Genomic DNA, 14,621 nt, shown 5'->3' with positions numbered 1-14,621 from the left:
CAGGAGATGAGCTTTAGATCAGTGTTGCTCAGGTCAGCTCCAAATGCTGAAGCCATTATTGATTTTTCTATTTTATTGATTGATTAAATTCTGTTGGCTGTAAAAACATGCATGTGGAGCTTTATAAGCTGATAACAGTGTTACGTTCAAGGAATAGCTCAACCAGTCGTGGTTTTTCGGGAGGTTGGGGACCAGACTGTTTCTTGGCCAGGAGCAGTCCTGGATGTTGCCAGTACAGGCAGAGTGTTTCCCAAAAATGTCTAAGCACTAGTCCTTTAATTGTTAAATGCAAAGTTCCCCTTAAGGTGCTAAAATCACCTAAATCCCTAAATACAGAGGGCCTGCTCTCGGTGTGGTAGCTTCGACCCTGATGCTTCACACGACACGCAGGCCTTCAGGAGCGTATCAGCAGATGAAACGTCATCAGCGGGTCAATCACAAGGAAATGGGCCATTCTACAAAAACTGTTTTATTGAGTTATTAACAACTGTACATTTCTTTTCAGTGCTGACAGCGTTTGCTACATACTTTGGTGTGATTCAGAGGGACTGATGCATTTATTTTGTTGTACTTGAGCACAGCGTACAAACCAGACTTACTCACTGATGTCTTCACGTCAGCATTGGCGACATTTCATAATTTGTGTTTGTTTGTCTGCTGCCGTCCCCTCCGTCCTCATGAGCAGTTACATGTCTCTGCCTCTCCCCATCATGGCCGACCAAACATGTTCCAGGAATATTGATAAGATACAAAGGGGCAGAAGGATTCCAATAGCGCAGATTGGACTGTTTGAGTTTAGTCTGTAGCCAAGAAATCAATTGTGCAATTCAACATCCATATTACGTCAAAGTTAGCAGAAAGCACATTGTCGCTCAGTTTGTGCCTGCTGCAGTGCTTCTGCTGCCAACTGAGGTCCAAAGGTTAGGCTAAACATTAAACGTTCCCTATCTCTCGTGATCTAACAAGGTAAAACAAACAAACAGGGAGAAAGATAGCACAGAGATGTACACTTTAAAAAGGTCTTTATATATATATATATTTATATATATATGAATTAAATTTACATCCATCTCTTTTCCTGAATCATAGCGTCCCACTCGGTCCCAAAGTGGTCCAAACCAGCCGAGGCTCTGCCCGAGTCAGAGGACTCACGTTTTCATCGTTCGGTAAGAGCACTGTGACAAAAGGCCATTTTTAAAACTCACAAGTTTCATGCTCCTCTGTTTGATCTCTGAAAAAGTCAGCCTGGAGAATGTGCTTTAAGAAAATCAAAAAGTAAAGTTGTTAAAAAGTTCTAATCTATGTTCTGCGCTCCCACTCAGATATCATGGCAGACGAGAGAGCGGGCCGAAAAAATCATCACAATACACCCAGGACATGAAAATATATATATTCTTATCATATATATAAAATGTCTTTTATTTAATTCGATATGTACACTTTTCACAAGACGTCTGGGGGAACGAGGTTCTCAGAAATGAAGCGCCGCTCCATCGGGTTACGCCCAAATTTTCTCAAGGAAAAACAGAAAAAAAATTCAGAAGTCACAAAAGAAATGTGGAACCCAAAAATAAACCCTCCGAAACAAAAAGGATAAAAAGAAAGGTCAACTTCTTCTTTCCAGCGCAAGCAGCCTTCGGCCAACATCTAAATCGATTTCCGCCAGTTAAGTTTTGTAGATCCGTAGTTCGTCTCAGTGTGTTGTAATCCACAGACGGTCGGGGGGGGGAGTAAAAGTCATCTCATCAGAAGTGCTGAAGCAGAGCCTCCGTCCTCTCTCTAGTAGATGACCTCGTAGACGGTCGCCTTCTTGTCACCAGATCCTGTCACGATGTATTTGTCATCCGCTGAGATGTCACAGCTCAGGACGGAGGACGACTCCTTCGACTGTGCAAGTAAAAGGCGAGAAAAGTCACCGTTAAATCCTCCTTACGTTTCCTTTCTTTCTCAAGTTAGTATAACTTTTCAATTCTTGATCGAAGCATTAGCCTTCTGTTTAACAGAAGAAGATCTATTGGTCCAGAGCTGCTCAGTGTTCTGTGATTCAGCATAATTACTTCTCAGTTGGCTTGAATTCTTTGTAATTTGCTCTGTCTGCACATGCACAAGAGGAATCCTAAAGAGCTGTGCTGGTGGGACAGTTGTCCTCTGTTAACCAGACCATGCTAGTTAGATTAGCTCGTAGAGTGAACACAGATGAGGAACCAGAGCTGGAAGATCCTCTGAGCGCATTATGGTACAGCTGTAACTTACTTAGTCCTGACTGAGTAGAATTTGTCTGCTAAAGAAGCTCAAGTCAAAAAGTCAGATTTACAGTCTGTTTACAGTCATTCAAAACAAACGAAAAGCATCAAATCCTTTCATTTGTGAGGCTGGAACTGGAGAGTGTTTGACAACTTTTCACTAATGCTTAAAAAAAAAAACAACAACAATCAGATATTAAAATAGGAACCAGTCATGTTGGTCGCTGATGAACATGTTCACAGCTTCACGCTGCATCGCACAACACAGTGCTGACAATCTCCTCCCTTCCCACTTAATACTTATCAGGACCCACAATTAGTTCCCATGATTACATCTGACAAACATGTTGCGGACAAAGATGTCCTTTAAAGCTTTTTGTCACTGTAATCGTGACACCAACATTTTGGAAGGAGATAAAGACAACTGTGCTTCTGTTCTGTATGACAAAAAAAACGATGCACAACAGCAGCGACGCTTCTTTGTGAGATCAAAGAGGACTGTAATGTTCCTGAATACCTTCCCGTGAATAGTGTGTCTGTATGTGCTCACCTGGAATATGCTGGCACCATAAGGAGTCCTCCATGCGTTCAGCAGATTGTCCTTCCCTGTGCTCACAAACCATTTACCTGCAAACACAGAACAGACGTGCTGAGAATATCATCTGAAGATATATGTGTGGACACACACACACACACACACACACACACACACACACACAGAATCATGTTTGTCGCCGCTGAACTCAAATTTAGGGTCATCAATGTTCCTAAAAACTGTATTGGAGAAAAGACCGTCACATTAACAATCATAAAATGCACATAATGAAGGAGACTCACACTATTTCCACTCTGATAATTATTTAAATCACCCTCTGATTAATTACCCAACTGACTAGTTGGCTAATGATTTAATTAGTGACAGCAAAAGCTCTGAAGCAGAGAGCGTCATTTGAATTAACCAGTTCTGTGGTGGCAGTGATGTGAAGCACTGCTGTGGGGGGTTCTTGTGAGGGGAAATGAGTAGTGACAGTTCTGGCAAAAAGAAAAGTGAGTCGATAGTAAAACCTCATTCATCTGAGCCTTAAACTTGAAACCAGCTGGTCTGCCCAACAGGCAGAATGATCTAAACTGAAAACGCAATGACAAATTTCTCTAATGAGCTCATTTGTAAAATAACAGCTTCCTTGTTAATGCAGCTACAAGCCAGTTTAAACCGCACAGAGATGTCTGACATTTCAACACAAATTCTCACCAATAAACAGCACTCACTGGGAACCCAGATAACAAAAATGTACTACGGCCAAAATAAACTGCACTTTTTAAATCACCCTTCAAGTGTCTGAGTATCAGTCACTGGGTGTTTGAATTATTGCAGCATCCACAGAAACGGTCCACCAGTGACCCGCTGCAGTGTCTGTATGTCCATCTGATGCTGCAGCTGTCCAAGTTCATGGTGTCAGCCACGGTTGCTTTACACCAAACTCTGGGAAAATGGCATCTTCAGACCCCAGTCCTACCCTCTTTTACCTTGTTGACCTTTAAATCTCCATCGACTGCAGACTGCCTAAAGAGTTTCTGTTTGTGTGAGCACATTTAGGAGCCTCTTTGCTTGTTACTTACCACAGTAGGCGAACTTGAGTGAGAGGACACAGCTTTCGTGCAGGTGCAGCTGGTACTTGTCAGGCTTACTGTGGTGAAGCACCTCCACGTTGCTGCTCTCCATGCCCACAGCCAGCCATTCTCCAGTGGGACAGTAGCCCAGTGAAAAGATCTGCAGCACGGATACAACACAGCTGGATCAGCAACACTGGTCAAGCACTTCAAAATAAATCCTGTTTTATTATCAAGCATCAGCTGAGGACACTCTGGAATGAGCATCAAAGGTTTCTCCCTACCTGTGAGGTAAAGTCGTGTTGCTGGAGCTGCCGTCCCTCCCTCAGATCCCAGGAGCGGACGGTGTTGTCGAGCCCTCCGGTCCACAGTTTGGTCCCATCGTGGGAGATGTCGATACAGCTGGCTCCATCTGTGTGGCCCTGGAACTGCCTGGAACAGCACAAGACACCAAACATGAAGTCAGGAACGGAGCAGAAAGCCTTCCCAACGCTAACAATGAGGGTGTCTCACATGTTTGAGCCGTGTATTAGAGAATGCCTGAGGCACACATTCCAGCTCAGTGAATTTAGTCTGAAAGTTTGCCACATTGGTAAAAAAAAAAAAAAAAAAATACATCCCTTGAGCCAAAGAACTGACCTAACGAGGGTCTGGTTATGGAGGTCCCACACAGCGATGTTTCCATCTGAGCAGCAGGAGAAGCAGACCTTGGCGTCGGGGCTTATGGCCAGCGCGTAGCAGGCTGGAGCAGAGGAAGTGAGCTCGGCCTTTATGCGGGGCGTCTGTGAGGCCAGGTCCCAGATGGTCAGCGTGCTGGCCTCGCCACCCACTATCAGGGTGCGGCCGTCAGGCAACAGCTTGCAGGAGCGGATGTAATTGTCCCTGTTCTGGAACAGAAAACAGGTATCGTCACGATCTTTGCTGGATGTAATTTATCTGTAAATCTGTCAGTGTGTGAAATTTGAGGTTAAATAGAGACTCGGTTACAATTCTGTGGAGCAAAAAGAGATCAGCAACATGCATCAGAGGACCCAAGACCTTCTCCGCTCAGGAGGAGCTGAGGGAAGGTTTCAGGCTGCTGCTGACCCTGTTTCATGTTATGGTGAAGATGTGGATGTCAGCTTTAACAAGAGTTGCAAGGAGGGAGTGGGGCTGCAGCTGTTGGCCAGGCTCCAAGAGAGCAGGAAGACAGAGATCAATAAGACTGTGGAAGCTCTTGGTCGAATTAAAACAGCAGCCTGATGGCTTTATAAGACCCAACTGCACTCTGGACGCACCTTAAGGGTGTTGGAGACCATATGAGTTGAACGGCATGAAGCCGCAGTATCAAAATGAGAAATGGGAGGCAGTTGGGAGGAAGTAATGAGCTGGGTAATGGCAGACAGGGTTGGCCAATCAGAACATCATTACTCAGCAGGCTGTTTTTTTCCCCCCTCACCCAGGATTATTTCAGCACAGCAGTGAGACACTTTGCTGAATTATTCACATGTCTGTCAGTTGGAATCTGAGGGGAAGCTACAGTGGGATGTGGAGTCAGGCTACATTTGATGCTCAAGAAAGTCTTAATGAAGGAGACCGATCGCAGAGACCTCAGTGTGAGTACATTATGTCTGCTGTGGCTCGACGCCTTGTTACCGCTTTGAAACATCCACAGAAATAACACCAATCTGAAACTCTTCTGCCATGACGTGTGAAAAATAAAACAATGCGATTAGTTACCAGGCAGTCGAGTTGGGACACTGGGCTCTTGCTGCCCGGTTGGCTGATGTCCCAGATCTTGACACAACCTTTGCCACCGGTGTAGACGTGACGAGTGGGGTTGCTGATGGTGACGGCACACACCACTTCCCCATGGCTCAGCGTGTTGATCTGGCGAGCGTGGCGCGGGATGCCCGGGCCTATCAGTGCGTCTGGAGGGAAGGGGACGGGTTGCATCTGACCATCGGCGCTCACGTGAAAAGAATAAGCTCTGCAGAGGAAAGGAAAGATGGTCAGTTTGAGCTAAGGCGCAGGTGCTGTCTGCTAATAAGAAATAGCCAAATCCAAAACTCACGGTTTTCCTCCAGAAATGGAGGTGAGGCTGGCTGGCAGGCCTGGAGCTCTCATGTGAGGATGAGGGTCAAACCCCGCCTGTGTGAGCAAGAAGAGCAAAGAGTTATGGAACGACCCTGCAAAGATAAATTAAACTAAGCTAATATTCAAATTGAAAACTACGCCGCACTTTATCTGCTAACGCCCAGAGGAACCCTTGTACCATCGTTTCCAGGCAAATCCCTTGAAAGGTGCAGATTCAGCTTCATTGCATACAGAGAAGCTTTACACAAGGCTACAACATCCCACTTGCTAATGCTAATGAAAGCCTGGGAGATTTTCAAACACGGAGATGCATTTTGGGGGTGAGCCTTTTTTTAAAAGCCTTTAGAATGCTAACTAGCTAACATCAAAGTAAAGGAGCCATGCCGTCTTTGTACTTTCTCATTATGTACACACAACAAGCTGCAGCCAGCCAAGCAGAAATATTCACAATGAGTTATGGAAATACAGGATGAATGTGTAAGTTTCTCAAAGTCGTTTTTACAACCTACAGCCGAGCAGGATAATTCACACAGATGCTGGTGAGGGCTTGTCGTGTCAAACTGATGGAGGTGGAATATATGAATGAATGAATATATGTGAGGAAGAGGAGCGGCATTCATGATTGAAATTCTGTATAGAAGCTGGAATAGTTACAATTGGTGAGCGTCCATAGGCGGCGGCAGCTGCGGCACTCATCTGTGGTGAGATGAGACCTGGATAGACGCCGGGGCTGGTCAGGGATCCGTTCATCTCATGATGACCCATCATAGCAAACGGGCTGGCATAGGAACCTGCAATGGACAGAGGTGTACGCAGGGCCGGAGCGGCTGGACAAGAGAAGAGGAGCATTTTAGTTGGTTTATAGAAACTCCGCAGGAGAGACAATAATCAACATTTGGAAACACTAAACTAAGCTTCATTTTCAAATACTCTGAGACATTTACATGTCTTCTGACAAACATGATTCCACTTAATATAAATAGCGAAACATCAAATTTTTGGTCAATCAAATTGCTTCAGTGCTAAATGAGAGACGCAGTGAGGTCGTTCAGGTACCTAACGCCTCCATGCCGGGTGGCTTGCCCATTGTGAGAGGCCGCAGTCCAGGAGTGGTGCTGGTTCCTGGTGTCGGGGCCTCATTTCTCGGTGTAGGTGTGTTGGACTTCAGGCTCGGTGTGGACGACTTGTCATTCTAAAACAGAGACACTTGTTAACCTCTGGGTGCAACCTTGTTTTATATCCTCTTACTGAAAGTTGTACGCTGACTTACTCTGAACCACACATGCACAAAAATGAAACAACGTCCATGCTAGAGTAGAAAGAAAATCCCCCAGTGAGTCAAAAATACCCCCACTGGCAGGGAAATCCAGAGTGACAATCTAAGTGGACGGCTCAAGGTAATCCAATCTAACACTGACACTTCATTACAGCCATAGTGTGTGTGTGTGTGTGTGTGTGTGTGTTTGTGTGTGTGTGTGTGTGTGTGTGGTGGGGGTAGAGACATAAACCTTCGCTTAGAAGTCAAGCTTGTTAAGAGTGGCTAGACAAGCAAGATGGTGGCCCAAACACTTCTCTCATAATTAATCCATCTTTCTTCTCCCGCACATGGAGTTGGAGGAGTGGGGGTTTAGCCTGGTGACACACACTAATGAGGGACGGAGAGAAGCTGGGTGTCATGGGAGGTGGAGGGTAGTGATGTGGGCTTTAAATCTGTCCTAATCCTTAGTGAAATGGTTTATGTAAAACCGATGCACGAGGATTGTTTTAGCCTGGTTAGCGAAAGCTTCAGCATTAGAGGAAATCGGGGACGGAGGGGGAGAAGATGAGACGAAGCAAGAAAAGAGGGAGACAGCAGCTCCCCCGCTGCTGCGTCTCTGGGATATTTACAGCCTCGGGCCGAGGAAGAAATGACCATTTATTGGGTAAGCCATAAAGGAGATTGAGAGGAGTGAGCCACAGGGTTTGATTTCCTAAGAGTGCATCCACCCTCTGCCCCTTCAAGCCGCTCACAGCAGCCGACTGCTAAGCCTCCTGCGCATTAGTCCTTCACACAGGCGCCCACTTCACTTGACAAATGCCCTTTACTCTGTCACCTCGTCACCCCCTCCACCGTAAACTCCTCGTTTCATCTTCTCTCTAGTCGTTCAGCGTGTCCCTCGCACTCACATGGGTGTGGTCCTTTGCTTTGGAGGACGGCGTGCTGCCTGAGGAGGCGACGGAGGCGGGGCTGTTGGGGGCAGCGTCCTTCTTCAGGACTCGTGATTTATCCAGGCCGTTTTCTGGAGGTGAGTGAGCCGGGCTGACTCGAGGGGTAGCTGGATCCTACAGAGTTAAAGGAGACAGACAGAGAGCGAGACTGAGCAAACAGAGCGGAGGAAAGCCACTGGCATGTACATGTAGGTCAAACAAACTGGGGCCTCATGTGCAAACACAGATAAATATACTCTCCCTCACACACACACACATACACACACTTTTCATTCACCTGTCACTCCCTTTTCTCTTTGTGTTCTTTGTCTTACTTTCTGCATGAACGGCAGAAGAAATACAGCGGGTGCACACACTCACGCCGCACGCACGCATACACACACACACACTCAGCCAATATTATGACAGACTTTTTGGCAACACTGTGAAAGGTGTTGAGGCAAAATGACAAAAGAGAGCCGTGTTTGGTTTCTGTGCGGCGTTCACAGTGTGGAATGCGGCCGAGCAGCTCAGTTCAAACGCAGTCTTACCTCATTGGAAACGTCCACCACCAAGTCGTCGCTTTTGTCTCCATCACTGTCCTGAAATGAAGGAGTGACAGGCTAAGTTTACTGGGAGACCACTGTCAGTGATGCAATTACAGTATAAACCAGTACAGTCCAATGTTTTGACTACTAAATCAAAATGAAAGACCTCAACAGATTTCTGGGAAATGAAACCGGATAACGCTTTATTTTACAGGTCAGTTATTTCCTAATAATTACAATTTCTTGAAAGTTTCCTGGAAACTTTGACGTGGTAGTAATTATAGGGGAACAGACAGTTTTGAGACTTGTTGATATGCAGAGGAATGTCACAAAGAACCATGAATTCATATTCATGTGTTATGGGAAACTTTATTCTCCATGTGTGATGAGTCGTACTGCAAATGTTTGAATGTTCATCTGACGTGCTGTGCACTGACTTAAACACTGATACACTAGCTTAGCTTTCAATTGGAATTAATTAATTGGCAGTGTACCAATTGAACAGTCTGTGTTCACCTACAGTTGGAGCCAAATGACATATTTCTTTCCAGGACTCTTTCGATGAGTGTATTAGGAATTTAAAGACCCATAAAGGAAAGCATTTCCATCACTGTGGTGGATATGTAATGAAATAAACTGAGGCTTAAGTGTTGTTTTTGCTATGATTTGGTTTGCTTACACTGAACTTCCATCCTGACGAGTAACATGTTTCAAAGTTAAAATACAAGACGAGAGCCAAAAACTTCAACGTGAAACACCACAAAACGTCGAGCACTCACATATCTGCTCATGCTGTCTTTGTCGTCCACTTTGCGTTTCTTGGAGTCGAGGCCGTAATCTGAAGAGCCGCGATGCTTCTCGCTCGCTGCCCGCAGGCTGTCTGATGGCGACACCGAGTTATTCTGCCAACAACAACATGCAGCCAGACCAGATTAGTCTCCAACTCCCACTGAGTGAACTATACCATGACTGTAAGCATCCTCAGAAACTGTCAATAACCATTTAATATGCAGAACAGTGCTCACAGTTGCATTGTCAAGCGTTAAGCTCGGCCAGTATTGAAAATGTTAATTTGCTCCAACTTTACTCATCCTGATATGATACGACCCCGCAAATTGCGTGGCTCTTGTTAATGAGGAAACTTCCCTGTTGGCTTCGGGTGTCAGAAAAAAAAAAAAAGAGTAGGTCCTGTCCTGCCAGTATATTTCCCGTGAATAATTTGGGTGTTAAATGCAGCAAGTGACAAACCCTCAGAAACCAGAAAAGCCAGACACTATCAAAAGGTGTGTTTAAGTCCTGGCAAGGCCCTGGAGCCTTTTCATTTGTCAGAGTTGTGACAATATTGACTGTAAAGCTGAACGTACAATGCTCCTGGACTGATTGGGAATAGAAGGTGCAGAAGAGGATTCTGGGACAGCTTAGCCCTGCTGCTGCCAAGGCAATGGAGCAAGGAGGGAAAAAGTCGAGGCAGCTGAGCAAACCCACAGATACACAAAACGCCTCTGGAAGACAAAAGCATTAACTCGCGAGCTAGGTGATGCGTGCGGCAGAGCAGAGGTGGAGGTAAAATGTGAGGTGGGAGCAGAGAGCAGTATGGGATATTTGGTACACACACACAAAACGCGACATCTAATCCTCTTGTAGACCCTCTCGGTGACCTGGTCAGAGACACGCTTGAAGCCACATAAACAATTCAGGCCGAACACAGCTTACATTCCTCACTGCTCTTTTTCTGTCTGGGGCGTGCAAGTACATGCAAATAAAAAACAAAACAGACCAGGATCTCTCAGTGTGTAACTGTAAAACCCAGGTTAATGACTCCTGCAGAGTCCCTGTGTGTGTGTGTGTGTGTGTGTGTGTGTGTGTGTGCGTGTGTGTCTATGCGCGCTGTGGCAAGTCAGCGACAGAACAGCAGAAAATGACAGCAGAGTTCATGAAAATCAACCAGAATAAAAAAAGAGGAAGGAAGGAAAGAAAGAAGCCATTGAGGGAACCTGGACAAGAGTGCAATGTGAAGACACAAAGAGGGTGTTGCCAGCAGAGAAAAGAGCCATGAAAGAGGCAGAGTGAGAAAATGAGAAAAAAAAAAAAAAAAGAGGAAGAAAGACAAGAGAGCAAAACAGGAAAGGAACTTGGCAAGCAATGAGAGCGTAGCAGTGTGGCAATGAGTTCTCCCCACTAGTGGGAATGCCCGGACAGGCTGGCACTCTCTCAGAAGCTGCAAACGGGGTTTTTGTAGTCTGGGCAATGGCGTGGTGGGGTAGCACTGCCAAACGGGCTGAGAGGCAAGGAGGGAGGGAGGGAGGGAGGGCGGAGGAGGAGGAGGAATGGTGAAGGCGAGCAAACCCTGAGGACAGCCCACACTGTCAGGCAGCTCAACAAATCCCTGCCTTCATCAGAAACAGAGAGATACGGCGAAAGAGGGAGAAGGAAGATGTCTGACTTCTTGGCTGCGAATGACTGGAAGAGAAATAAGGGCGGCAGAGGAAGGCAACAGCCTGAAAACTGAGTGAAAGGACGACATTAGAAAAAGACCGGAGCTGAGGAGAGTGACGATAAAAAAAACACTGCAGTCAGGCAGTCAACGGCGTAAACACACACACACACACACACACACACACCCACAGCAAACCCAGCAGCACTCTGCCATCCTCCTTCTCAGGTCAAAATATGGAAATTTGTTCAGCTACTGTTGTGGAAAAGAAATCCACGAAGAGTTTTAGTGTGGCTTGGTGTGAAGATGCTGTCTGACAGACCAAAATCTCCTTCAGCAGTAGAGCCTGTCTGCGTCTCTGAGCCTGCGACCTTTAAAGGATTGCTTAGACTCAATAACCCTGCACTTGCCTCCAACTCTGGTATCAGATGACCTGAGACAACAGGACAGGAAGACTGTGTGTGTGTGTGTGTGTGTGTGTGTGTGTGTGTGTGTGTGTGTGTGTGGCGCGCGCGCGCGCGCACAGACTGGAGAAGGGGGGAGGGTGGTGGGGAGATCAGGTAAGGTTGTATTGGCAGCCGCTCGTCACCATACGAGATGGGGGAAGAGTTTGGGTTCCCTTCAGACATGAGTGGGCTCATTCAGGATGGCCAGTCAATGGGAACTCAATCTGGTCGGGCAGATCCAACGGAGCGTTACGCTCCAGCTAACTGAGAGCTTTAAGCCAGTCCAATAAACAAGGACTTTAACATGAGAAGGAAAACAGAGAGAAGAGAGAGAGACAGTGAGAGACAGCGGGGGAGAGAAGAAGTGATGGAAAGGAGTAAATGAGTGAGATAAGAAGACGGCGGATGGAGCAGGAAATAAAAGGTAGATGCAAAAGAAAAGGAGAACGGTAGATAAAAGGAGATGAAAAGGAGTCAGGTATTGGACACATGCAATAGCGAATCCTCTAAAGTGGTGAGAGAAGAAGAGAAGGAGAGTCAAAGTCGCTTTTAATTGTGCTGAAATTAAAGGAGGTAGCTGACTGCTAATCCTCGCCCAGTGATTGCAGTCATTTTCCACCTGGATTAGATGGCACCGGCTTATTTGGCCAGACTTCATTATTTGATTTCAGTCAACCCCAGAGTACAAAAACGTGTGTGTTCTTACACAGAGAGCATGAATTTCTATTGAACAGTGGGCTTAAGTCTATGTAAAGTACACCTAATCACCAAACACAGCGAGCCAGAGACCGGCAAAGTCAAGACACACACAGGAGACGGAGGGTCAACGTACCGTGCTCGACTCGCGTTCTTTCAGAGGAATGGCCAGAGGCGAGTGAAAAGATGAGGGGCCAGGAGGGACAAAAGCAAAACACAAATTAGTATGGGTGTCAGCACGCCGATCAGATAACAGTTAAAACGTTATCATTAAGCTGAAAGACTGCTCTCATGTAACTGTTATAGAGCGTTTATAAGACGTGCCACTATAAATCAGTTCTAAGCCATCAATGAGGACAGCACAGTTCAGGTAGACTCTCCATTGGACTGTTTGACATCCGGAAAGGGAAATGTATCTAATTTTTAACATTAATTTCTAACTGGAGACTGTGAATTACTGGGTGGCTTGTTAGGAAGTGATAAATTCATAAGCCTTAATGACTATGAACACTGAGCTGCAGAATTTAGTTTATTCCTTAGTTATTAACATATGTAACTGGATATTTACTGGTACATTAGAAAGTAAATTATTCATTAGCTAATTATAAAGCTGCAAGTTACAGCGTAGACACCCTTTCTACAGGGTGACTTATTAGAAAGTAGTACCCTAATTCACAGTAACACAGAGGTTCTTGTCTTGGACTTCCTGTCTTTTTTTTGCCTGTTCTTAAAACATGTTTATCCTCTACAAACTCTTTCTTTCCTGTAATGTGAGTATAAATCACACTTTAAATTCTGCACATAAACACATTTATTTAAAGTCATACAATGACATGATGAATGCCTGTGGCTAACAGAGGCAGCTCTGCGCAGGTATAATCAGCCGTCAGCTCTGAAACGCTGCTGCAGGCAGTGTGTGTGGCAGGCTGTGCTCCTCACCTCTGTGCTCCAGGTCGTGGTGGTTCTTCTCATCCTTCACAGGCAGGTGGGCCTGGCTGCCAAGAGCACCCAGAGCCAGCAGGCCGGAGCCAGCGCCCGTCACAGGGGGGATGCCAGGCGGCTGCAGACCTGAAGGGTGCGGGGGCAGCTGGACCGGGGGGCCGTGGGCTGCGTGAGAGAGGTGCTGAGCCTGAAGCTGCTGCTGCTGTAAACAGGCAGAGAGACGGGAGACAAGACAGAAGACAAGTGGGTCGGCTGGGAAGTGAATCCATGAATGACCGCACTCTACTCATGCATTAGAGCTGGCTTTGACAACATTTAGTTCAAGGCCAAACCGTTTATGCATAATAGCAGCCTGACAGTGACTGCCAACATGCTGATCCAGCTCATTCACTGTCTGAGGGCAAAAAACAGATTCTGTTCATAGCTGTAGATGTACAGCACGAACATCGCCCGGTTCCATGTGTGAGACACTAAAACGCTTTCATTTCCTCAACATTTTGTGTTGTTGTTAATACAGGTTTACCACATTAATTACACACTGACGAACTAATCTGAGTGTGCTAAGACAGCGGTGCAAAGTGGAGCAACAACTAACACTTTTTTCTCATATTTTAAGTTTGGTTTTTTTTTTTTGCGTTTTTTTGGATGAATGAATGAACTGATTAGTCTTTAAAATGCCAGAAAATAATGAAAAATGTCCATTGCTGCTCTTCAGAACACAAACTGATATCTTTAAATTGCTCATTTTGTTCAACCAACAGTCTAAAATACAAATATATTCAAAGTTTAATGATATAAAACAAAGAAAAGCTGCATGTCATCACATCTGGGAAGCTGGAACCAGAGAATATTTAATGTTGGAACAGAAATGGCTGTTGATTGATAAATAGTTTCAGCACCGAGTTGATTAAATCCAGCTCTGTGCAAAGGTTTGCACATGAATGAGCGTGTTGTGCCTCTGAGAAGACGTCTCCGGGTTTATACGACAGACTGCTGCTCTTTCATATCGCGCTCTTCACAGCTCTGCGGCACTTAATGCTGCTGCTTTACAAATTGCTTTTCGTTTCTTATTTATGGTACGAGACCTTTATGTGACAACTGCGTTTGACTCGGCGACATGTCTCCTCTGGTCAGAAATGGTACAGAAGGTTTCTGCTCGCGCCCAAACTACTGTGCTTCAATCATAGCTGGGACAGTTAAAAATCAATAGGTCTACACTTGAAAACCTCAAAACCTTTCAACACTCTGGAAAACCAAGCAAGCATGCCCACTCCTCCAGCAAAATGCTGTTAAGCACACACACACACACACACACACACACACACATACACACACACCTCCCAGGAGGCCATGGACGTCTGTGTGAGAGGCAGCCAGAGAGGAGTGAGTAGATAGACAGGAGTTAAATGGCCACTCAGGCAAGAGGGAAGCAAGTGCT

The 14,621-nt window shown here is 45.7% G+C and overlaps 1 protein-coding gene across 4 annotated transcripts in view; it reads right to left on the bottom strand.

Annotated features, from left to right (window-relative positions):
- Window positions 1-450: 450 nt before the first annotated feature.
- The window catches only part of tle3b (TLE family member 3, transcriptional corepressor b), a 29,999-nt gene continuing 15,828 nt past the window's right edge, over window positions 451-14,621 (bottom strand). For 2 of the 4 annotated variants that reach the window (XM_076732343.1, XM_076732353.1), the window contains exons 8-21: window positions 13,181-13,385; window positions 12,378-12,394; window positions 9,445-9,567; window positions 8,669-8,719; window positions 8,097-8,252; window positions 6,987-7,122; window positions 6,585-6,757; window positions 5,908-5,984; window positions 5,574-5,823; window positions 4,494-4,741; window positions 4,139-4,286; window positions 3,864-4,014; window positions 2,794-2,870; window positions 451-1,887 (exon numbers count right to left, since the gene is read on the bottom strand). In XM_076732343.1, the coding sequence (XP_076588458.1) occupies window positions 1,780-1,887; window positions 2,794-2,870; window positions 3,864-4,014; window positions 4,139-4,286; window positions 4,494-4,741; window positions 5,574-5,823; window positions 5,908-5,984; window positions 6,585-6,757; window positions 6,987-7,122; window positions 8,097-8,252; window positions 8,669-8,719; window positions 9,445-9,567; window positions 12,378-12,394; window positions 13,181-13,385 (1,920 nt within the window). In that variant the 3' untranslated portion in view covers window positions 451-1,779. Of the gene's footprint in view, window positions 1,888-2,793; window positions 2,871-3,863; window positions 4,015-4,138; window positions 4,287-4,493; window positions 4,742-5,573; window positions 5,824-5,907; window positions 5,985-6,584; window positions 6,758-6,986; window positions 7,123-8,096; window positions 8,253-8,668; window positions 8,720-9,444; window positions 9,568-12,377; window positions 12,438-13,180; window positions 13,386-14,621 lie in introns of all 4 variants that reach the window. The other 2 variants (XM_076732327.1, XM_076732336.1) reach the window with 1 other exon arrangement.

Source organism: Chaetodon auriga, chromosome 1 (assembly GCF_051107435.1).
Source record: "Chaetodon auriga isolate fChaAug3 chromosome 1, fChaAug3.hap1, whole genome shotgun sequence".
Taxonomy (NCBI): Eukaryota; Metazoa; Chordata; class Actinopteri; order Chaetodontiformes; family Chaetodontidae; genus Chaetodon; species Chaetodon auriga.
Note: the sequence above shows the minus strand (reverse complement) of the source record. Positions and strands in the feature narration are given on the sequence as shown.